The sequence below is a fragment of the Lithobates pipiens genome, unplaced genomic scaffold (assembly GCF_037356315.1).
Source record: "Lithobates pipiens isolate NorthernLeopardFrog02 unplaced genomic scaffold, aLitPip1_a1.2 Scaffold_22, whole genome shotgun sequence".
Classification (NCBI taxonomy): domain Eukaryota; kingdom Metazoa; phylum Chordata; class Amphibia; order Anura; family Ranidae; genus Lithobates; species Lithobates pipiens.
The window spans coordinates 9,610,381-9,636,733 of NW_027507784.1; the positions used below are offsets into that span (position 1 = coordinate 9,610,381).

General features: G+C 43.7%; 1 protein-coding gene and 1 long non-coding RNA gene across 2 annotated transcripts; both read left to right on the plus strand.

Annotated features, from left to right (window-relative positions):
• Positions 1 to 962: 962 nt before the first annotated feature.
• Positions 963 to 10,083, plus strand: LOC143925328 (uncharacterized). The gene is made up of 2 exons (XR_013261946.1): positions 963 to 1,053; positions 9,780 to 10,083. It is a non-coding gene; the product is annotated as an uncharacterized LOC143925328 (long non-coding RNA).
• A 3,763-nt stretch (positions 10,084 to 13,846) lies between these two features.
• LOC143925296 (uncharacterized) lies at positions 13,847 to 24,784 on the plus strand. Its single transcript, XM_077449879.1, has 3 exons — positions 13,847 to 14,123; positions 20,921 to 20,937; positions 24,698 to 24,784. Exons 1-3 carry the CDS (start codon positions 13,922 to 13,924, stop codon positions 24,782 to 24,784), a joined length of 306 nt encoding a protein of 101 aa, XP_077306005.1. The 5' UTR covers positions 13,847 to 13,921.
• The last annotated feature ends 1,569 nt before the right edge of the window (positions 24,785 to 26,353 follow it).

Here is a 26,353-nt window from a genome sequence, read left to right on the forward strand (position 1 = left end):
CGCTTGTCACCATCTGAACCAAATAAGTTTATCTTGGTCTCATCAGACCACAGGACATGGTTCCAGTAATCCATGTCCTTAGTCTGCTTGTCTTCAGCAGACTGTTTGCGGACTTTCTTGTGCATCATCTTTAGAAGAGGCTTCCGGGACGACAGCCATGCAGACCAATTTGATGCAGTGTGCGGCGTATGGTCTAAGCACTGACAGGTTGACCCCCCCCCACCCCTACAACCTCTGCATCAATGCTGGCAGCACTCATACTTCTATTTCCCAAAGACAACCTCTGGATATGATGCTGATCACGTGACTTCAACTTCTTTGGTGGACCATGGCGTGGCCTGTTCTGAGTGGAACCGGTCCCGTTATACCAATGTATGGTCTTGGCCACCGGGCTGCAGCTCGGTTTCAGGGTCTTGGCAATCTTTTTATAGCCTAGGCCATCTTTATGTAGAGCAACAAATCTTTTCTAGAGTTCTTTGCCATGAACTTCCAGTGACCAGTATGAGAGAGTGAGAGCGATAACACCAAATTTAACACACCTGCTCCCCATTCACACCTGAGACCTTCTAACACTAACGAGTCACATGACACCGGGGAGGGAAAATGGCTAATTGGGCCCAATTTGGACATTTTCACTTAGGGGTGTACTGATTTTTGTTGCCAGCGGTTTAGACATTAATGGCTGTGTGTTGAGTTATTTTGAGGGGACAGGAAATTTACACTGTTATACAAGCTGTACACTCACTACTTTACATTGTAGACAAGTGTCATTTCTTCAGTGTTGTCACATGAAAAGAGAGAAGAAAAGATTTACACAAATGTGACTGAGGGGTGTACTCACTTTTGTGAGATACTGTAAATCACACAAAATGTACTTAGAATTCTGCACTCCTTCAATTCTCTATCTGGTGATAAGTAATTATATGTCATAAAGTAAGCTTCAATCTCCCGCGTGTCACCACACCTAGAAAAAAAAATGTATTTTCTCTTCCTGTTGTTTTCTAACATGTGAGAGGAGAGAGCAAAGATCAATGCTGCAGAGACACAAGTCAGGTAATGTCTGTATGAGGGATATAGGGGAGGCATAGGGGAGATATAGAAGTCATATACAGGCATACCCCACTTCTAAGTACACAATGGGGGTTTATTTACTGAAGCTGGAAAGTGCAAAATCAGGCTCACTTCTACATAGAAACCAATCAACTTGCAGGTTTCATTACCAAAGCTTAATTGGACAAGCTGTGGTTGGAAGCTCATTCGTTTCTATGTAGAACTGAGCCTGATTTTGCACTTTCCGGCTTTAGTAAATAAACCCCCATTGTGTACAATGCTTAAAAGTGAGGTATGCCTGTAGTGGAGGAATAAAGGAGATAAAGTACAAGTATATGGGAGATATAGGGGAGGTATAGGGGAGTTATATGGGAGATATAGAAGTGATACAGGGGAGGTATATGGGAGATATAGGAGTGATATAGGGGATGTATATGGGAGATATAGGAGTGATATAGGGGAGGTGTATGGGAGAGTATAGGGGAGGTATAGGGGAGGTATATGGGAGATATAGGAGTGATATAGGGGAGGTATATGGGGGATATATGAGTGATATAGGGGAGGTGTATGGGAGATATAGGAGTGATATAGGGGAGATATATGGGAGATATAGGAGTGATATAGGGGTGGTATAGGGGAGATATAGGGGAGATAAAGTACAGGTATATGGGAGATATAGGGGAGATATATGGGAGATATAGGGGTGATATAGGGGTGGTATAGGGGAGATATAGGGGTGGTATAGGGGAGATATAGGGGAGATAAAGTACAAGTATAGGGGAGATATAGGGGAGGTATAGGGGAGTTATATGGGAGATATAGAAGTGATACAGGGGAGGTATATGGGAGATATAGGAGTGATATAGGGGATGTATATGGGAGATATAGGAGTGATATAGGGGAGGTGTATGGGAGATATAGGGGAGGTATAGGGGAGGTATATGGGAGATATAGGGGAGGTATATGGGAGATATAGGGGAGGTATATGGGAGATATAGGGGAGGTATATGGGAGATATAGGAGTGATATAGGGGAGGTATATGGGTGATATAGGAGTGATATAGGGGAGGTATATGGGAGATATAGGAGTGATATAGGGGAGATATATGGGAGATATAGGAGTGATATAGGGGTGGTATAGGGGAGATATAGGGGAGATAAAGTACAGGTATATGGGAGATATAGGGAAGATATATGGGAGATATAGGAGTGATATAGGGGAGATATAGGGGTGATATAGGAGAGATAAAGTACAGGTATAGGGGAGATATAGGGGATGTATATGGGAGATGAAGGAGTGATATAGGGTAGGTATATGGGAGATATAGGAGTGATATTAGGGAGGTATATGGGAGATATAGGAGTGATATAGGGAGGTATATGGGAGATATAGGAGTGATATTGGGGTGGTATAGGGGAGATAAAGTACAGGTATAGGGGTGATATAGGGGATGTATATGGGAGATGAAGGAGTGATATAGGGAAGGTATATGGGAGATGAAGGAGTGATATAGGGAAGGTATATGGGAGATATAGGAGTGATATAGGGAGGTATATGGGAGATATAGGAGTGATATTGAGGTGGTATAGGGGAGATAAAGTACAGGTATAGGGGCGATATAGTAGAGATAAAGTACAGGTATAGGGGTTATATAGGGGAGATTATTCTGTTTTTGTTAAGGGATAGACAAGCACAAAAACTGATCACCTGAATCAGTTAATCCAGAGCTTACCGATCTGCTTACACTCTATCAATGAAAGGGTTAAATGTTACTTAGAATGAAAATGAAACCTTTTTTTTTTTCCAACGTCCATCTCCTAACATATAGTAAATCTCACTTCAGAGCCTCCAGTATATGGCAAGGGCGAGCTTTGCTGAGATACAACAGATCCCAGCATGCCCTGGGGCTCAGTGTTTTGCTATATTCACTTTGTCCTCTTGTTCCCACTACAGCCAGCAGACAGAGGTTTGGTGTCTTCCAATGAAAAGTTTATTTTTCTTTCCTGATAAGATTTGCTTTGCTGGGTCAAGGACTTTTTTTTTTTTAAACACTTGCTTTCATTTTATTATGATAATATTGTATTGGACTTTTATTAAAAATGTATCAAGTCAGCAATGTAACTGGCAACAGAAGCAAATGCAGGAAATGTTACAGTTTTCCAAAAATCTGTTATGTAATGTTATCTCTTTGTACTGTGTGCATTTATAACAAGAGAAAGTGACAACAGAGTCGATATTGATATATTAATGGGCCCTTTTGCAATGTTTTCACTTCCTGAAATTTAAGGCGACTCAACTCAAAAGTGAAACTGTTTTAGAAGACACGCCCATCCCCCCCCCCCCCCCCCCAGGGGGCTTCGCAGATTTACATCCTTCCTGCTCTGCAATGTTGTCTCCATTCAGTTGATTTTGAAGAAAACTTGAGTTTGTCAAAACAGAGAATGAAGCAAAGCTGACACTACCGAGATAAAAACACTCACCTTCATTGTTTGAGGTTTTATTATTAATAAATCGGGGAAAATTAAGTCATTTTCAATTGAAACGATGGTCAATACAGTAAAATATTATTATTTAGGCTAAATGCTTAGGAGGCAAGGGCAAAACAATTTGATTGATTTATGAAGGGTGTGAGGTTAAGCACTTAAGGACCAGGTCTAGTATTCTGACATTTATTGTTTACAAGCTAAAATCTGTTTTTTTTGCATGAAAATTACCCCCAAACATTATATAGATACATATCTATATAGATATAGATATACATAAAGATATCTATATATAGAGATAGAGATAGAAATAGATCGATATAGATAGAGATAGATAGATCGATATAGAGAGATAGATAGAGATCGATATAGATAGATCGATATAGATAGATAGATAGATAGATAGATAGATCGAGATAGATAGAGATAGATAGATAGATAGATAGATAGATAGATCGATATAGATAGATAGATAGAGATCGATATAGATAGATCGATATAGATAGATAGATAGATAGATAGATAGATAGATAGATAGATAGATAGATCGATATAGATAGAGATAGATAGATAGATCGATATAGATAGATCGATATAGATAGAGATAGATAGATAGATCGATATAGATAGATAGATAGATAGAGATAGATAGATAGATAGATCGATATAGATAGATAGATAGAGATAGATAGATAGATAGATAGATAGATAGATAGATAGATAGATAGATAGAGATAGATAGATAGATAGATAGATAGATAGAGATAGATAGATAGATAGATAGATAGATAGAGATAGATAGATAGATAGATCGATATAGATAGATATAGATAGATAGATAGATAGATAGATAGATAGAGATAGATCGATATAGATATATATATATATATATATATATCTATCTATAACTATAGACATATTGATATATCTATATCTATCTATGTATATATATATATATTTATTTATATTTATATCTATGTATATAACTTATCATTTCATAACATTTCTATGATGATGAAATTTAACATTTTTCAAAAAATATAAAATAATTATGCAAATCCTTCTACGTAGCCCCAAAAAGTACACACAGGAAGCCTGGCTAATAAAGACCAAGTGGGAAGGAGGGTGACCATTTAATGGCTGGTTGTTGGGAGTGGGTTGCAGAGTATTGCTGAGATTTTAAAGCAACATGGGGAAGTTTTACCAAAGGTAGATCATTTTTAAAGTGGTTGTAAATGTTCTTTAAAAAAAATGACAAACAGGTTAATACTTGCCTGCTTTGATCAAAAGAATTGAACAGAGTGGCCCTGAACCCCCTACTCCACTGGAGCTCCTGGCTTCACCAAATACACCTGTAGAAGGTCACCCCCTGCCCCCTGGTCATTGGCTTTGTGTGATGGAATGCCTGGCACTGAGCCTGGGTGCTTCCGCCAAACAGTGCCCCCTGCTCTCCAAACTGTTCCAGCAGACAACTAATGCCAATGCAACCCCCCCCCCCCCCCCCCAAGTATCATACCCAGACAAGATGTTAAGGTGAACGCCAAAGGAATAACTGTTTATTGAACAGGCATACCATTTTTTATACACTTTAAAAGTAGGTCAGTCACCACATTAACAAAAAACCAAATATCCAAATATTACCCAAAACATCACACAAAGGTTAAAGGTTAGATAGCACGGTAGAGTTGGCACCAGACTACTCCCTTCATGTAGGAACCTCCATAAGTTAGCCAAATTAGCCAACAGACAGGAACAATAGGTGACTCAATTAACCCAATTACCAATGCTAATTCACACCTAGGAAGCACACAATGGGACAACAAACCCATTTAACACATTACACCTTATAGAGATTATATCAGGAGACCCCAAAAACAGGTTGCTTTGAGCTGATAATATTAACATCTGCTCTCAGTCTCAAAGTCTTAAAGAAGTAATTTCTGGTTTGGGCATAGAGGCCCCCAAATATGTACTTAGGCCCTCCAGTTCCCAGAGCCTGTGTGTTTTGGGGAGATATGGACTTGAATCCAAAGCAAAATCACTCCAAGGGTCCCCCAGGCACAGACCTCCCAAAGAGTAAATCTATCGTAAAGCCAAGGCCCATAGTCAGTAGGCTGTTTGGGTCTGTCACAGATTGTCAAGCAGAAGATTTGTGCTGGATCAAATGTGGGCTCAGATAAGTAAAGGGGTGAGGTGAGGGGATATTGATGCTTCAACATTTTTTACCTTAATAGGAATGTGTTATGAAAAAAAAAAAAATGTTTAGGCTTTATAACCACTTTAAAGTGGAGTTTCACCCCCCCCCCCACCCCCCAAAAAAATGAATTAATGTGCTTAACCACTTCACCTCCGTAAGAATTTACCCCCTTCCTGACCAGAGCACTTTTTGGGATTTGGCACTGCGTCGCTTTAACTGACAATTGCGCGGTCGTGCGACGTGGCTCCCAAACAAAACTGACGTCTCTTTTTCCCCCGCAAATAGAGCTTTATTTTGGTGGTATTTGATTACCTCTGCATTTTTTTTTGCGCTATAAACAAAAAAAGAGCGACAATTTTGAAAAAAACACAATATTTTTTACATTTTGCAGTAATAAATATACCCCAAAAATATATTTAACCACTTCAATACCGGGCACTTAAACACCTTCCTGCCCAGACCAATTTTGAGCTTTCAGCGCTGTCGCACTTTGAATGACAATTGCGCGGTCATGCTACACTGTACCCAAATTAAATTTTTATCATTTTTTTCCCACAAATAGAGCTTTCTTTTGGTGGTATTTGATCACCTCTACGGTTTTTATTTTTTGCGCTACAAATAAAAAAATGTTTTTTTTTGTTTCAGTTTCAAAACTTTGTAAATAAGTACGTTTTCTCCTTCACTGATGGGCACTGATGGGGCTACACTGATGGGCACTGATAAGGCGGCACTGATGGGCACCAATGTGGCACCAATGAAGTGGCACTGATAGGCGGCACTGATAGGCGGCACTGATGGGCGACACGGATGGGCGACACGGATGGGCGACACGGACGGACACTGATAGGTGGCACAAATTGGCACTGAGAGCTGGCACGGATGGGCGGCACAGATGGGCATGGATAGGCGACACAGATGGGCATGGATAGGCGGCACAGGTGGGCACTAATAGGCGGCACAGTTGGGCACTGATAGGCGGCATAGGTGGGCACTCATAGGCAGCACAGGTGGGCACTCATAGGTGGCATTGGTGTTATACTATAGTAATGGATGCCAATCAGTGCCAAACAATAATGCATGCCAATCAGTGATGCCCATTGTGGGCACTGATTGGCATCCATTATGGGCACTGATTGGCACCCATTGTGCTGACTGGCATCTCTGGTGGTCTAGGGAGGATTACCTTTTCCCTGGTGGTCTGGTGGCGTCCCTGGTGGTCCAGTGTGGGCATCCTCGGGGGAGCTGTGCTGATAATCGATCAGCACAGACCCCCCCTGTCAGAGGAGCAGCTGATCGGCTCTCCTCTACTCGCGTCTGACAAACGCGAGTGAGGGAAAGCCGATCACCGGCTCTTCCCATTTGCACTGTGATCAGCCGTGATTGGACATGGCTGATCACGTGGTAAAGAGTCTCCTTCGGAGACTCTTTACCGAGATCGTAGTTGCCGGGTGTCAGACTGACACCCCGCGACAACGATCGCCGCGATGCGCGCCCCCGGGGGTGCGCAGCGGCTCATAATCCTGATCACGTCATATGACGTCCGGTCAGGATTATGAAACCACTTTGCAGCCATCAATTACCTATAGGGCGGACGGCAAGTGGTTAAAAAATTGATTTTTCCTCAGTTTAGGCCGATAAGTATTCTTCTACATATTTTTGGTAAAAGAAAATGCAATAAGATTATTAATTGGTTATAAAGTTATAGTGTCTACAAAATATGGGGATAGTTTTATGGCATTTTTATTAATTTTTTTTTACTAGTAATGGCGTCGATCAGCAATTTTTATCATGACTGTGACATTATGGCAGACACATCGGACATTTTTGACACTATTTTGGGACGATTGTTATTTATACAGCAATCAGTGCTATACAAATGCACTGATTCCTGTATAAATGACACTGGCAGTTGTGGGGTTAACCACTAGGGGGCAGTGTAGAGGTTAAGTGTGTTCTGGGGAGTGTTTCTAAATGTGGGGGGGGTGTGGCTACATGTGATACATCACTGATCTCTGCTCCCACAGGGAGAGCTGATCAGTGACACTGTCACTAGGCAGAATGGGGAAATGCTTGCTTACATTAGCATCTTCCCGTTCTTCCTCCCCGTGAGGCGATTGCGGTATTACCGCAGACATCGAGACCCGCGACCTGACTCATGGAGCTTGCTGTCGGCGTGTGCCGCCGGCTGCCTCTTAAAGGGCAACGTACAGGTGGGTTAGTTTGCCTGTACGAGACCTTCTGCCGACGTATATATCGGCGTGAGGCGGTCGTCATAAAATAAAAAAATAAAACATTTGGAGAAATAAAATGTTTTACTCACTTCTAAATGCCTGTTGCTAGGGGTCCCTCGTAATCTGCCTCTTTCAGGGCCTGGGTTCCTGACGTCACTTCCCCTCAGTGCAGGAAGGGAGATCGCCTCTCCTCCCCTCCCTATAGGCAATCATCTGGGACATGTGACAGGTCTCAGATGATTGCGCGGCAAGTCATGGCGCACGGCTCGTGCATGCGCAGTGGGTGCCAGGCTGTGAAGCCACAGTCGGGCGCCCACAGTTAAAATGTCGGGGGCCGCCGAGCGGAGGGGGAGACGAGTGGGGCTTCGATCCCCCGCATCGCTGGACCCTGGGACAGGTAAGTGTCCGATTACTAAAAGCCAGCAGCTGCAGGATTTGTAGCTGCTGACTTTTATTTTATTTTTATAATGGGAACTCCGCTTTAAGTACATTTTGCCTTAATAGATCTCATGGTGGAATTTGAGGTTTGTTTTTTGACATTTTGCCAAAGCTGGAATCAATTACAACAAAAATGAATTAAGAATTAATTAGGGTAAACTGTGCTTGATCCCCCTGGCACTGTGCCTTCCTATCCTTTGTATGTGCAGCGATTAGAGGGGTCCATAAAATAATAGTTACAAATATCGAGTATCAGATGACTCCATAATGTTTAACATCAAAAATTACCTTTCTGGTGTTATCTCCTGTAAGCCGGTTCCAATGGGCTGAAGAGAATGTCGCTAAGAAAGGTGACAATGTCCTTACATGGTGGACCAAGGTGCAGCATTAAAGACCTGCCTATTTAAGCGGTAGTAAACCGCACATTTTTTTTTAAATCATGACATAATGTGCTAGTGTGTGTCGCATACTAGCACATTATGAAATCCTTACCTTAGAATGAAGCCCTCCAGTGGCATGCTGTCACCTCTGACAGGCCTTCCATCTTCAACCGGTCTTCCTTCTGGGCTAGAGTTCTCCAGCCATCTGATTGGCTGAGCTGCAATGACATCAGGAGTCACGTCTGCGACACGGAACTCTGAAGGGATGGAGCGGGTGTGCCGTCCCTTTGGAACACATGCGCCGGTGATGTCACTGGCTGCAGGCAATGCGAATATCTCCTAAACCATACACCTTTAGGAGATATTCACTGCACCTTTGGGTAAACCTTATTATATACAAGTCAGAAAGAAGACTTAATTTCCCTCGAATGTTTGTACCTACAGGTGAGCCTATAATAAGACTTTCCTACAGGTACTGTAAATATCTCCTAAACTTGCACTGTTTAGGAGATATTTATTGTATACTGCGCCGATGACATCATCGGCGCACAGTCTTTGAAGGAACGTCGGCGGTGCCGTTTCTTCAGAGCCCTGTGCTGGCTGGCGGCTCCCACGCACATGAGCGGGAGTGTGGTCATGCGCCTCCGGCCAGTCACAGAGCTGGGGTTAGCAGACCCGGAAGGAAGACAGGTGAAGATGGATGAGGCCTCTAGCGGGGACGACCAGGGCTTTGTTTTCAGGTAAGTGTCACATATTGTGCTAGTATGCAATGCATACTAGCACATTATGCTTTTACATTGCAGGTAAGATGCAATGTACCTGCAATGTAAAGGTGATTCAGTTCGCATTGTGCGCTATACAAGTATTTCATTCATTCATTCAAGAAAAATAAAGTAGAGTTTACTTCCTCTTTAGTTTACTGTATCTCTTTCTACATTATTGTTATGTCTTGTTATGACTAATGTGTAACAATGTACCCATTATGTCACTTGTTTGAAGCCTTTTTCTAGGAGACACGTAGGAGAATGGCCCTTCAAAAACTCACGGTTGGGATTTTCTCGCGGGATGGACAGGACAATTATAAATGGCTGATTCATGTGCTTCAACAAGTCATGTTTCTGGATTTGGTACAATATACTTTTCCTGTATATATCAGTAATAATTTCCGCTCCTTCACGGACGCTTTGGCTCAGTGCACATTCGCCATCTTATACCATACCAAGAAGAGAGGTCGCCTGAACATTACCGATGTCACCGATTCCCTCTACGATGAAGAGCTGAAAGACTTGGCAAGTCAACTAGGTGAGAGATTTTTTATTTTTTATTATTAAGTAGACATGTGTACTGCCGAAAAATGTATTCATTTTCATTTCATTCGGTATTTTTTTTTTTTTTTTTGGCTCATTTGTTATAATCGCAGTTTTTTAAATTCGTAAATTTATAAATTTGGAAATTCAAAAATTCATAAATTTGTATATTCATAAATTTGAAAATCCAAAAATAAGAAAGAAAATCTCAAAATTTGAAAGAATAACTAATTAATAATAACTAACTGTTAAACTATATTTGGCTGTTAGTGAGCGTAACAAATACGAATTTATCTGAAGTTACGAATTACCCAAAATAACGAATGCCGCATCTAAACAAATGAACAGAGCAAATTAATAATTATTATTATTAATAATAATAATAATAATAATAATAATAATAATATTAGTGTTATTTATTATTATTAATTTGTGACATTACATTTGTTTAGTTACAGCATTCATTATTTTGGATAATTCGTAACTTTGGATAAATTTGTATTTGTTATGTTCACTAACAGCCTAATTGATAGGAAATTCCAATACCTATAATTTAATAGTTAGTAATAATTAAGTTATTATTAGTTAGTTATTATTTCGGATTTTCTAGTTTTCGGATTTTAAAATGTAAAATTTCTGAATTTACAAATTTTCCAAATTTCCGAATTGCCGAATTTTTGAATTTCAAATTTTCAAATTTTTGAATTTCCGTTTTTTTTTAATTTCCGTTTTTTACTAATTTATGAATATTAGGAAAAAATAGTTTTTTGTTAAGTCAGTTATTTCCGAATGAACAAATTTGTTGAAATTCATCAACCACTTATGGACCGCCCGCCGTCATTTTATGTTGCTACTGTGAAGAGGAATATCTTTGTTATGGCAGCAGCGAGCTGCCATAACCCCGTTATCCTCTTCTTCAGTAGGCGGTCCGTTTTCAGATAAAAGTGGTCTCTGCAGCGGCTTCGCCGCAAGATCACTTTTATCGGCGTCAAGAGAGGGCCCCCCCTCCCACCGCGCTCTGTTGCCCTACCCAACTTACCAGAGTCATCGGTAGTGGTGGAGGCGATCAGGTTATTTTCCCTGTTAGGCATGGAGATGAGTGAGGGGAAGATAGCCCCCACCGATTTCCATATTATTGCCCATAGCTCTTAAAGGGAATTTTTTTTTAAATGGATTTTAGTGTAAATATGAGATCTGAGGTATTTTTGACCCCAGATCTTATATTTAAGAGGTCCTGTCATGCTTTTTTTTTTTCTATTACAAAGGATGTTTACATTTTTCAATTTTTTTTTTAATAAATATGAAAAAAAAAATATTTAACAGCGCCCCGTCCCGCCGAGCTCGCGTTCAGAAGCGAACGCATACGCAAGTAGCGCCCACACATAAAAAAAGTATTAAAACCCCACATATGAAGTATCGCCGCGATCGGTAGAGGGAGAGCAATAATTCTAGCCCTAGACCTCCTCTGTGACTCAAAACATGCAACCTGTAGAATTCTTCAAACGTCGCCTCTGTAGATTTTTAAGGGTAAAAGTTTGTCGCCAATTCATCAGCGGGTGCAATTTTGAAGCGTGACGTGTTGGGTATCAATTTACTCGACGTAAAACATTATCTTTCAAAATTTTTTAAAAAATTGTGCCAACTTTATTGCTGACTTATTTTTCAATTCAAAAAAGTGTATTTTTTAACCTAAAAAATGCGCTTGGAAGACCACTGCACAAATACGGTGTGACAAAAAGTATTGCAATGACCGCCATTTTATTTTCTAGGGTGTTATAAAAAAAAAATATATATATATATAATGTTTGGGGGTTCTAAGTAATTTTCTAGCAAAAAAAAATGTTTTTAACAGTTAAAGAGCTTAAACACCTAAAGAGGCTCGGTCCTTAAGTGGTTAAAAAACAAATTAGGCCGCGTACACACGCGCGGACTGTTCGCCCAACTTTGTCCGTCCAACAGTTTGGGCGGACAGTCCGCTCAAACTTAGCATGGGCGGACAAGCCCACACACGACGAACGAACAGTTTGCTGAAACCGTGCGCGATGACGTTTCGACACGTACGACGGGACGGAAATTTCGACGTACAATACACTTCAATGCAACTTTCAGACGTGGAAATCCGTTCTGAGCATGCGCGGGACTTAGTTTGTCGAACAAGCCTACACACGAGCGGACTGTTCGCTGAAACAAGGTTTCAGCGGACAGTTTTTCGGAATTTCCGAAAAACCTTGTTCGTCCAACTGTCCGCTGAAACTGTCCGCTGAAGCCCCACACACGAGCGGACTGTCCGCGCAAACCCTGTTCAGCGGACAAAGTTGGGCGAACAGTCCGCGCGTGTGTACGCGGCCTGAGAGACAAAATGAATTGCTAAGCAGCTAGAAAGTGAACTGTGCCTGTACAATAAAAGAGCTGTTTACATCTTTAATTACTTAAAAATAAAAGAATTAGCAATATTGATAAATAATCTGTGGTAAGAAGGTTGAAATATACTTTAAAATATAAGTTCACCTTTCCTAACATGCTACATGTTACCCCCATATCAGGGGTGTTAAATGTTACAGATGCAACAGCCTCTGCACCACCCTCCCCCCCCCCATCTCCCACTTTGACAGTGAGCAGGGGATCTTCTCCCACCCCTCGCTGTCACAGTTAAAAAAAAGTGGCCCTGCAGGGCTCTGTCCACTCATTCGCATCATTCATTCACAGAGTTCTAGAACATGAAAACTACAAGTACCAATGTCCTTTGCAGCTGTCGGCTTGTAGTTCTCAATAAAATACCAAGGCGCAGTTGATCACTCTAGGTAGTTCATTGAGTCTTCCTGTCAGTGTGTAACTGCATGTACGAGGTACTCAAACTTAAAGCGGAGGTCCACCCTAAAATGGACCTCCGCTCATCGGAATCCCCCCCCCCCTCCGGCGCCACAATCGGCACCTTTCAGGGGGGAGGGGGGTGCAGTTACCTGGATAATCCAGGTAACTGCACCCACTTCCGGGCTAGCTCTCTGCGGAACGAGCGTAGGTTACGCCCCCGTTCCGCAAGCGCCCGCCCCCTTCAGCAAGTGCCCCGCTGCCTGCTGGGAAACACACAGCTCCCAGAGGCAGCGGGGACCGTCCGGATTGCGCCGCGCGGCTCGCGCATGCGCAGTAGGGAACCGGGAAATGAAGCCGAAAGGCTCCATTTCCTGATTCCCATACCCAAGATGGCGGCGGGACCCGGCAGCCGAGCGAGCGATCGGCTTCGGGTGCCGACATCGCGGGCGCGCTGGACAGGTAAGTGTCACTATTTAAAAGTCAGCAGCTGCAGTATTTGTAGCTGCTGGCTTTTAAAAAAAAAAAAAAAAATGCGGAGTCCCGGTGGACTCCCGCTTTAAATTCTTACTCAAACTGTCTGCAAGCTCTCTGCATTGCACCCTCGATCTCTATGTAAAAAAAAAAAAAAAAAAATGCATTTTTTTAACCTGCAAAAAGATGCGTATTTTTTTTTTTTTACAAAGGTGAACTTATCCTGTATTTATTAATTTTTTTATTTGAAGATAAATTGGAAGCACATTTTTTTGTATTATTCTAAAAAGCCTGTGACTCCTAGCCCTTCTTCTCCTTCCCTGTTCGGTGGTTTCAATGAAAACCAATAGTGCCTGATAAGGAGATACCTGCACTCTTTAACTATAGTGCTCTGGGAATCCTTTATCATGCATTAAGTATAGGTATAAGTGTAGGTATAAAAATGTAAGTGTTTAACAATATTAAGCAGTGCTACTGTTACCTTATTTAGGAAGCAATGTTGTTGTGGTGGTGGATGATCTGGATGACAGCAGCGAGGGGGTCAAGAGAAGAATGTTGATTGAACAACCCCTCATCAAGGCGTGCGCACGTGATCTTATTCTCATCAGCGAGTCGGAGAAGAAAGCTGCAAATTTGACGGGATCTGATCCAAGGTGGAGTCCGCCTCCCGTTTCTCAAGAGACCTACGGCTCCATAGAGATCAAAATATATAAACTAAAGCAATTCATGGAAGAAGCATTGGGTATCAGTCCAGGTAAGCCGCAACAAAAAAATATCATCATATAATACATATTTTCCAAAATATGTCTGGTAGTTGTGATTGGAAAAAAAACAAAACATAAATAGCTGTGTGTGCCAAGAGTAGTTTGACTCTTTTGACTCTACTTAAAGCGGAGTTCCGCCATTTTTTTTTTTTTTTTTTTAGTTCAGCAGCTACAAATACTGCAGCTGCTGACTTTTAAAATAAGGACACTCACCTGTCCAGGGCACCCGCGTTGCTGGAACCCGAAGTCGATCCTACCCTTGACTCTTGGGTGCTGCCACCGCCATCTTTGGTAAGGGAATCAGGAAGTACAGCCTTGCGGCTTCACTTCCTGGTCCCCTACTGCACATGTGCAACTCGCGCTGCACTATCCCACTGGTCCCTCCTGTCTTCTGGGACCTGTGTGTCTCCCAGAAGACAGCGGGGGGGGGGGGGGCAGAAGTGACATAGATACCCACGGGTTGCTCGGGTATCTATGCCTGGAAGTGGGAGCAAAATACTTGTATTAGACAGGTGTCTGCTCCCCCTCGAAAGGTGCCAAATGTGACACCGGAGGGGGAGAGGATTCCTAAAAGCGGAAGTTCCATTTTTGGGTGGAACTCCGCTTTAAAGCACATAAAAAGCACACACAGACATAAATAGCTGTGTGTGCCAAGAGTGGTTTGACTCTTTTGACTCTACTTAAAGCGGAGTTCCGCCATTTTTATTTTTTTTTTTAGTTCAGCAGCTACAAATACTGCAGCTGCTGACTTTTAAAATAAGGACACTTACCTGTCCAGGGCACCTGCGTTGCTGGAACCCGAAGTCGATCCTACCCTTGACTCTTGGGTGCTGCCACCGCCATCTTTGGTAAGGGAATCAGGAAGTACAGCCTTGCGGCTTCACTTCCTGGTCCCCTACTGCACATGTGCGACTCGCGCTGCACTATCACACTGGTCCCTCCTGTCTTCTGGGACCTGTGTGTCTCTCAGAAGACAGCGGGGGGGGGGGGGGGGGCAGAAGTGACATAGATACCCACGGGTTGCTCGGGTATCTATGCCTGGAAGTGGGAGTAAAATACTTGTAGTAGACAGGTGTCTGCTCCTCCCTCCCCCTCGAAAGGTGCCAAATGTGACACCGGAGGGGGAGAGGATTCCTAAAAGCGGAAGTTCCATTTTTGGGTGGAACTCCGCTTTAAAGCACATAAAAAAAATTAATTAAATACAGCGCTCCAAAACCGCCACAAAGGTGCTGCTTGCAGGACTTTTCCTAAGGTCTCGCAAGTGCCCCGCTCCGGTGTGAAAAGACACTCTGAAATGAATGGGAGGTGCTTTTCAGGTGCTATTTAGAGGCTATTTCTGGTGCTAAAATGCATGAAAACCCAGTTTTGCAACTTTGACATGTGTTAGTAAACCCGTACATATCATCATAGCTGCTTTGTTCAGTGGATTATACCGCGTTTTTTTTTCAGGACAAATTGGGCTTTTATTTGGTGGTAAATGGTAATGAATATCTCCTGATTTATTTTTTTATTGTCTAAGGAAAACTGGCCCAAAATAATAAAGACTTTTTTTTTTTTTTTAATGTAGCTATCTATTTCTTGCTACTACCATAACCTACCACCAAAGAACAGCCCAGAATAAATTCTCCTGCTCCTGATGATTTCAGCGATATCACATATGTGTATGTTAGTTGTATGTACCCGTAGTATGGCCCAGAAACAATAGTGCGCATTTTGCTTTTTTTTTTATCCTACCTAAAATACACCGACGCTGATACTAGTTCAACCACCAGCCGACCAGCCACAGTCATTGTACTGCGCTCGCTCATGCAAATCGCCATCATTGTGCGTCAGCTCGGGAACTCTATTGTGTGGGTGCATGCCCACTGGCCAGCGGTAACTTTTGTGCAAACCAATCAATATACGCTTTTTGCAATTTTTTTTTTTTTACCAAAAAAATGTAGAAGAATACATATCGGCCTAAACTGATGAAGAAATCTTTTTTTTTTTATATATATTTTCTGGGGATATTTCTTATAGCAAAAAGTAAAAAATATTGCTTTTTTTTTTTCAAAAATTGTTGCTCTTTTTTTGTTTATAGCGCAAAAAAGAGAAAAAGCAGAGGTAAAAAAAAAAAAGAATATCAATTTTGTTTGGGTACAACCTCGCACTACTGCCAAATTGTCAGCTAAAGCGACGCAGTGCAGTATCGCAAAAAATGGCCTGGTCGTTAAGGGGGTAAATCCTTTCTGGTCCAAAAAAATACTGACCCTGATGTTGTCCTTTGACCCTGCCCTTTACCCAAACACTAACCCTGAGGCTGAACAAGGGTAAACCTTGATCTAGGTTTTTTTTTTTTTTAATTATTATTATTATTATTTTTTTCTACACACATTTTTTTTTTCTATCGCACACCCAGCACAAAGGGAGATACGCAAATATGCAGCCCCACGGAAAAAAGCCCAACCCAGTAGGCTCACATATTTGCACACAGTCAGCGCAAAGGGATTAAATGAGCTGTGATGCCCATGGCTGATGAGGTTAAAGCGGGATTCCACCCTACAGTGGAACCTCCGCTGATCGGATCCCTCCCCCCCCTCCGGTGTCACAATTGACACCTTTCAGGGGGGAGGGGGGTGGAGATACCTGTCAAAGACAGGTATTTACACCCACTTCCGGGCATAGACTCCCGTGGGAGTTTACGCCATTTCCTGCCCTGCCGCGCTGTCTGCTGGGACACACACGGGTCCCAGTGACAGCGCGGAGATTTTCTATTGCGCTGCGCGACTCGCGCATGCGCAGTAGGGAACCGGGAAGTGAAGCCGATTCGCTTCACTTCCCGATTCCCTCACCTAGAATGGTGGTGGCAGCAGCCGAGAGCCGAGCGTTCGATCGGCCTCGGCTGCCGGCATCGCTGGAACCCGGGACAGGTGAGTGTCCATTTATTAAAAGTCAGCAGCTGTAGTATTTATAGCTGCTGGCTTTTAATATTTTTTTTTTTTGGTGGAATCCCTCTTTAACGACTATGCAGCAATGTGATAGGCTTCCCAGTGCTGACATCATTGGAAGCCCGTCTTACCAGCTCCTGATCTTTGGTATATATGAAAGACAGAGGCAAGGCACTGGGGTTAGGATTGTTGGCCAACAAAGCACCAGAGTTTTGTCCGAAGGGCGTGTGACGGGAACTTGTCTTGCATACAAACAGTACACGATTGGCGGCCAACAAACACGAACGTAGTGACGTACTACGTGGAATTTAAGCTCTTGGGCACCACCCTTTGGGCACCTTCTTCTAATGTCATGTTTGGTGAGCATTGATTCTGAGTATGCGTATTTGTACTTTTGACTTTTGTGTGACGGACTCGTGTACACACGATAGGAAAATCTGGCAATAGACCGTTGTCCGCCAAAAATTTACTAGCCTGCCATCCAACATTTGTTTTGCGGAAAGTTGGACCACAATTGTCGGAAAGGGCGTACTAACGGTTGGATTTTAGGCATCACACAATTCCCGGATGACAATCCGATCATGTGTACCAGGCTTTAAGACGTGCACATGATCGGATTTTCCGCAGACAAAACGTCAGACTTTTGTCTGAAGGGCTTTGGCCAAAAACTTGTCTTGCATACAAACGGCACACAAATGTCGGCCAACGAACACGAAGGTAGTGACGTATTAAGGCCCATACACACAATCAGACTTTTTGACAACAAACATGCAAATTAGCTGATTTGAGGCAACATCCGACCGCGTGCATCGGACAAACTTTTTCGGTTTTCATCGGACAAAAGTTCGCTCTGCAAACAGACAAACTTTTCTGGGAACAAAAGTCCGATGGAGCAAAACCCCGTGCGTGTACAGAAAACCGTCAGAGTTATGTGCAAAGTACAAACACGCATGCTCAGAACAAATGCAAAAAATCAGTCAACAATACAGAAGTTGACCAAAGGGTGGCAGTAAAGAGCAGAAAAACCATGTGATTTGGTGAATGTTGGCTGAAAAAGTCCTGCCGTGTGTATGCAATACAAGTTCACGGCCAACGCCCTTTAGACAGAAATCCACGGAAAAGTTTGTTTAAAGTCCGATCGTGTGTACGAGGCTTTAGATGTATTACAAGACTACAAAGAGGAAGTTCAATTGTCAGGCGCCACCCTTTGGGCTCCTTCTGCTAAATTCATGTTAGTATAAGTTTGGTGAGTGTTGATTTGCACTTTTCATTTTGCGCATTTGTGTTGTGAGAAAGCATGTTGCCTTGTGCTGCATTGTGCTGTTAACCACTTACAGACCGGACCATTTTGCTGGTCAAAGACCAGACCACTTTTTGCGATTCGGCACCATGTCGCTTTAACTGACAATTGCGCGGTCGTGCGACGTGGCTCCCAAAATTGACGTCCTTTTTTTCCCGCAATAGTTTTTATTTTTTGCGCTATAAACAAAAATAGAGCGACAATTTTGAAAAAAAACTCAATATTTTTTACTTTTTGTTATAATAAATATCCCCCAAAAATATATATAAAAAAACCCCATTTTTTTCCCCTCAGTTTAGGCCGATACGTATTCTTCTACATATTTTTGGTAAAAAAAAAAAATCGCAATAAGCGATTATTGATTGGTTTGCACAAAAGTTATAGCGTTTACAAAATAGGGGATAGTTTTATGGCATTTTTATTAATAATTTTTATTTTTACTAGTAATAGTGGTGATCAGCGATTTTTATTGTGACTGCGATATTATGGCGGACACATCGGACATTTTTGACACATTTTTGGGACCATTGTCATTTGTACAGCAATCACTGCTATATACATGCAGTGATTCCTGTGTAAATGACACTGGCAGTGAAGGGGTTAACCAGTGGGTGGCAGTGTAGGGGTTAAGTGTTCCTAGGGGTGTGTTACTAACTGTGGGGGGGCTGGGCTTTCATTTAGTGAACACTGATCTCTGCTCCAATCACGTGGAGCAGAGATCAGCGTCACTAGTTGCTAGGCAGAATGGAGAAATGCTGTTTACAACGACATTTCTTCATTCAGCCACCCCGTGAGACGATTGCGGGGAATGCCCACGGCGATCGAGTCCACGGGACCCGCGACCGGACTCACAGGGGTCCCGACCAGCACGTGAGCGCGATGACAGGGCGGCATTAAAGATTGGACGTACCTGTACTCCAATATGCCTGCCCGTGCCATTCTGCCGATGTACAGCGTGTACATCGGCGTGAGCTGGTCGGGAACTGGTTAAAGAGGAGCCCCTCCGAAAAATGAATAATCAGCAGACTTTTACTATTAGGGCACTTACCTGTTCAGGGATCCTGCTGAGTCCTCAACCAAGCCAATTCTTGAATCAGCTCTCAGGTGCTGGTGCCGCCATCTTGGGTAAGAAAAATGGCTTCATTGCGGGTTTCATACTGCGCATGCGCAAATTGCACTGCACTTTCTCAATGTGCTGGCTGCTGCGAGGGCCAAAGTTTCGTCTGAGTTTGCTGCAGTAAACTCAGCAGGAAGTGGGAGCGGGTACCTGTCAAATTCAGGTACCCAATCCCCCCCCCCTCACACAAGATGCAAAATATGGCACCAGATGTTGGGAGAAGGCAGACAAGCAGAGCTTTCCCCTTTAGGTAGAGCTCCGCTTTAAATTGCATTGTATTGCTTGTTTGTTTTTTCCTTCTTTTTTAACAAATTGCTGACCAGCTGCCGCAGTTATACTGGCACGGCAGGTTGGCTCAGCTGCACAAACCGCCATCATTGTACGTCAGCCTCTTTAAGAGCTATTGGAGGCAAGCACACGTGCCTTCCGGCTCGATGCTGGAGCCGATTCACATGGCCAGCAGCCACGATGTCTGCTGGCCACCCACAATCGCTCCACAGAGCCAGAACTGGGATTTGTCAATGTAAACAGACAGATCCCTGTTCTGACAGGGGAGCAGAGAGAGATCTGCTGTTCCTAGTGATCAGGAATAGTGATCTCTCTCTCCTCCTCTACTCAGTCCACTCCCTCCACAGTTAGAAACACCTCCCAGGGAACACTTAACACCTCCCAGGGAACACTTAACCCCTGGATCGCCCCCTAGTGTTAACCTCTTCCCTTCCAGTGTCATTTACACAGTAATCAGTGCATTTTTCTAGCACTGATCTTTGTACAAGTCCCAAAAAAGTGTCAAAAGTGTCTGATCTGTCCGCTGCAATGTTGCAGTCCCACTAAAAATTGCAGATCACCGCCATTACTAGTAAAAAAAAATAATAATAATAATGACACAAAAATATTCCTTATTTTATAGACGGTATAACTTTTGCGAAAACCAATAAATATACGCTTATTTCAATTGTTTTTACCAAAGATATGTAGAAAAATAAGTATCGGCCTAAAGTGAAAATTAGTTTTTTTTTTACATTTTGTTTGGATATTTATTGTAGCAAAATGTAAAAAATATATTTTTTTTCCAAAATTGTCACTCTTTGTTTATAGTGTAAAAAAAGAAAACCCGCAGAGTTGATCAAATACCACAGAAAGAAAGCTCTATTTGTGCGGAAAAAAGACCATAAATGTTGTTTGGTTACAGCGCCGCACAACCGCGCAGTTATCAGTTAAATTGAGGAAGTGGCGTATGGTAAAAAATGGCCTGGTCATTAAGGGGGCAAATTCTTCCGGTCCTTAAGTTGTTAAAATATCTATCCAATTCTATGCACTTTTGCACATTGAGATGCATTTTGGTATAATTTATGCCATGTGTTTTTGTAAATTATTGCTTATTAGCTGTATGTCAAAGACTTGTTTTAACTTATTTTACTTTCTGTTTATATTTTTTTCTAGGAAATGCAGCAAATGAGGTAAGAAGTATCCCAAATAGTGATGGACAAACTTCCGACGGGACGTTTCGCGAACACGGACCGCGAACGCGGCCGATAGTTCGCGAACCGGAACGTTCGCGGCGGGCCCCATTGACTTCAATGGGAGGCGAACTTCGCAAACCTTTAGGTCAAATTTGCAGCCACAAAATAATTATTAGCTGTGAAAACATAGTCTCACCACATGGCCAATGACATAACACATGTATGAGGTGAATCTGGGATCCACAACTACAAGCATTCTTTTTTTATATGGGAAATTGTTCTGACAATTCAGGACGGTGGAGCGCATGAAGGCAATGGAGGAGAGGGAAGGTCAGGGTAGGCAAAGAAGAAGGTGCAGGAGATGATCACCAGCAGCGTGACATACAGCAATGACACCTGCACCGTGATATACAGCACTGACACCTGCACCGTGATAGAGTCATCTGACAGCAGCACCATGATAGAGAGCACTGACATCAGCAGCGTGACATAAAGCACTGATATCAGCACCGTGATAGAGTGATCTGACAGCAGCACCATGATAGAGAGCACTGACATCAGCAGTGTGAAATAAAGCACTCACACCAGCACCGTGATATACAGCACTGACAGCAGCACCGTGATAGAGAGCACTGACATCAGAAGCGTGACATACAGCACTGACATCAGCACTGTGATATACATCACTGACACCTGCACCGTAAGCAGCCCCAGGAGGAAGTCAGCATAGCACAGGGATGGTGGGAGCCCCTCATAATGAGCCTAGCACAGGGATGGTGTGAGCCCCTCATAATAAGCAGCCCCAGGAGGATGTCAGCATAGCACAGGGATGGTGTGAGCCCCTGATAATAAGCAGCCCCAGGAGGATGTCAGCATTGCACAGGGATGGTGTGAGCCCCTCATAATAAGCAGCCCCAGGAGGATGTCAGCATAGCACAGGGATGGTGTGAGCCCCTCATAATAAGCAGCCCCAGGAGGATGTCAGCACAGCACAGGGATGGTGTGAGCCCCTCATAATAAGCAGCCCCAGGAGGATGTCAGCATAGCACATGGATGGTGTGAGCCCCTCATAATAAGCAGCCCCAGGAGGATGTCAGCATAGCACAGGGATGGTGTGAGCCCCTCATAATAAGCAGCCCCAGGAGGATGTCAGCATAGCACAGGGATGGTGTGAGCCCCTCATAATAAGCAGCCCCAGGAGGATGTCAGCATAGCACAGGGATGGTGTGAGCCCCTCATAATAAGTAGCCCCAGTAGAAATATGACCCACCCCTGTATACCACCCCTGCGGAAGGGCCTGCCTCTTCCTCTGCCTGTCATTTTTTAAATGACCCTGTGACAAAACTCTCAGTCCCTATACCGATGAAGGACTGCTGCAGTATAGGGCAGCGGTCAGCAGTGGTGCACCTCAACCCTATGTATTGTGGACCTATACCAGTCCTTATAGAATAGCAGACTGTACCTCACTCAACCCTATGTACTGTAGCACCCTAGACAGACCAAGTTACCAGTCCTGATAAAGAGCTTTGTGGAACAAGTGAGTTGTGAATGATTAGCAGACTGCAGCAGAAGGGCAGCAGTCAAGTATAATATTCTTTCTATATTTGGAAGAAAGAATATTATACGTGTACAAGCCTATTACCATACCACTGATACCAGTCCTGAAAAGAACCTTTGTGGAACTAATAGTAACTAATAGTAACAGCTACTGTTTAAACTGGCCCTCACTGCCTGACACACTGCTTCCTGCCTGTCCCTGTCCCTGCCTGTCCCTGTCCCTGTTATGGAACAATAACTGGTTACTGGAATAGCACTTTTGTGGACTTGATAGTAACAGCTAATGATGATGACTAATCTGGCTGTCCTGTACCCCATGAAGGATGTGTCATCAGGTCAAAGTTCTTTTACACAGTAAAAACACGGAAGTCCGCCGGGCGAACGGCGCCAATAGTCCGCCGAACGGGCGGACCACAAACAGCCGAAATTCGCCGCAAAACATCCGCCAGGCGAACTGTTCGGCCATCCCTAATCCCAAATATGCTTTTCAGTAATTTAGAGAGGAGTTCTCTAAAGAGGACCCAATTGTGTACTTGGGACTGGGGATGAGCCGAACACCCCCCAGGTTCGGTTCGCACCAGAACCCTCGAACGGACTGAAAATTCGTACGAACTTTAGAACCCTATTGAAGTTTATGGGACTCGAACGTTTGAAATCAAAAGTGCTAATTTTAAAGGCTAATATGCAATATATGCAACAGACAACACCAGCAATAAGGGGTATCTTCAGGTGTATACTGTGCTGGAGGCACACAACACCCACTTGCAGATGGCTGTATTAGAGAACACCAGCAATAAAGGGTAGATACAGGTTTACACTGTGCTGGAGGCACACAACACCCACTAACTCCTGCAGATGCCTGTATTAGAGAACAACAGCAATAAAGGGTAGATACAGGTGTATACTGTGCTGTGCTGGAGGCACACAACACCCACTAACTCCTGCAGATGCCTTTATTATAGTACACCAGCAATAAAGGGTAGATAAAGGTGTATACTGTGCTGGAGGCACACAACACCTACTAACTCCTGCAGATGCCTGTATTAGGCCGCGTACACACGCGGGGACTGTTCGCCCAACTTTGTCCGTCAAACAGTTTCAGCGGACAGTCCGCTCAAAATTAGCATGAAGGAACTTGCCCACACACGACAAACGAACAGTCCGCTGAAACTTGCGCGATGACGTGAACGGCATGTACGACGGGACGAAAAATTTGACGTCCTATACACTGCAATGCAACCTTCGGCGTGTAAATCCTTTCTGAGCATGCGCGAAACTTAGTTTGTCGAACAAGCCTACACACGAGGGGACTGTCCGCTGAAACAAGGTTTCAGCGGACAGTTTTTCGGAATTTCCGAAAAACTTTGTTCAGCAGACTGTTCGCTGAAACTGTCCGCTGAAAGCCCACACACGAGCGGACTGTCCGCTGAAACACTGTTCAGCGGACAAGGTTGGGCGAACAGTCCCCGCGTGTGTACGCGGCCTTAGAGCACACTAGCAAAAAAGTGTAGATACAGGTATATACTGTGCTGGAGGCACACAACACCCACTTTAACTCCTGCAGGTGCCTGTATTAGAGAACACCAGCAATAAAGGGTAGATACAGGTGTATACTGTGCTGGAGGCACACAACACCCACTAATTCCTGCAGATGCCTGTATTAGAGAAAAACAGCAATAAAGGGTAGATACAGGTGTATACTGTGCTGGAGGCACACAATACCACTTTAACATTAAAATGCCTGAGAAAAGAACACACTGTCCCTGCCTATCTAGCTCTTTCCCTGCAGACGCCGGAACACACTACACAAGGCCGCTGTGTTGGCGGTCTTATATAGTGTGGGGCGTGTACTAAATCCCCCTGAGCTATAGTTTACCACAGGCATCCTGCCTGTGGCCAATTATGGCTCTGCTCACTGCAGGCGCTGTGATTGGACAAGCAGGAGGGGTCACAGTGCAGGCTTGGCCAATCATAAGCCAGCAATGCATTGTGATGGCGTAGTGCATTGTGGGCCATTCGTGCCACACGAATTTGGTATGAACGGTCCACAAAGTTCTGAATTCGCAGAACAGACGAACGGCCAATGTTCGAGTCAAACACCAAGCTCATCTCTACTTGGGACTTACTAGTGGAGGTTTAGGAATTGACAAAATTTTGATTAATTATATTTATCTGTTTGTTTCCCCTCCTTTCCCTGAAGATGAAGCCTCTCCTTAGAGTGATGCCACAACCTCCTGAATACCAGCCTATAGTAAGTAATATAAGAGACTCCATTATACTGATTTAGAAGAAGAATATCTGCCAGTACATTTCTGTATATATACTAGTGGGAACCCAAATATAACAGATAATGCTTGAGATATGCTTTGCATAATTTCTGAATATTGTGGATTATGTGTGCAATATTATTGTCTCTGGTATTATTATAATGAAATCACTATTATTTTATTCATTTAGGAGACAAGCACAATGCTAAAGAAAAGCAGCCACAAGGTAAGTCAGATACAAGGACTACAGCTGACTAGTGATGGACGAACTTCCGACGGGACGTTTCGCGGAGGCGGACCGCGAACGGGGCCAACCGTTCGCGAAACCGAACGTTCGCGCCGGGCCCCATTGACTTCAATGGGAGGCGAACGTTTCAAGCATTCTTTTTTTATTTGGAAAATTGTTCTGACAATTCAGGACTGTGGAGCGCATGAAGGCAATGGAGCAGAGGGAAGGTCAGGGACCAGGGTAGGCAGAGAAGAGGGTGCAGGAGATGATCACCAGCAGCGTGACATACAGCAATGACACATGCACTGTGATAGAGACATCTGACATCAGCAGCGTGACATACAGCAATGACACATGCACCGTGATAGAGGCATCTGACATCAGCAGCGTGACATACAGCACTGACATCAGAAGCGTGACATACAGCACTGACATCAGCACCGTGATATACCGCACTGACAGCAGCACCGTGACAGAGAGCACTGACATCAGAAGCGCGACATTAAGCACTCACACCAGCACCATGATATACAGCACTGACAGCAGCACCGTAAGCAGCCCCAGGAGGAAGTCAGCACAGCACAGGCATGGTGTGATCCCCTCATAATAAGAACCCCCAGGAGGAAGTCAGCACAGCACAGGGATGGTGTGATCCCCTCATAAGCAGCCCCAGTAGAAATATGACAAAGTAATAAAATTTTAATTTAAAATAATTGAACGCACCTTCTGCAACTTCCCACTTTGGCTCAAGGCTGTTGCTCCTGCCCTACCCCTACCACCCCTGCGAAAGGGCCTGCCTCTTCCTCTGCCTGTCATTTTTTAAATCACCCTGTGACAAAACTCTTAGTCCCTATACCAATGAAGGACTGCTGCAGTATAGGGCAGCGGTCAGCAGTGGTGCACCTATGTACTGTAGAACACAATGTACTGTAGCACCCTAGACCAAGTTACCAGTCCTTATAAGAACTTTTGTGGACCAAGCAGGTTGTGTGTGACTGATTAGCAGACTGTACGTCAGTCCCTATACCAATGAAGGACTGCTGCAGTATAAGGCAGCGGTCAGCAGTGGTGCACCTCAACCCTATCTATTGTGGACCGATAGCGGTCCTTACAGAACAGCAGACTGTACCGCACTCAACCCTATGTACTGTAGCACCCTAGACCAAGTTACCAGGACTTATAAGAACTTTTGTGGACCAAGCAGGTTGTGTGTTAGTGATTAGCAGACTGTACGTCAGTCCCTATACCAATGAAGGACTGCTGCAGTATAAGGCAGCGGTCAGCAGTGGTGCTCCTCAACCCTATGTATTGTGGACCGATAGCGGTCCTTACAGAACGGCAGACTGTACCGCACTCAACC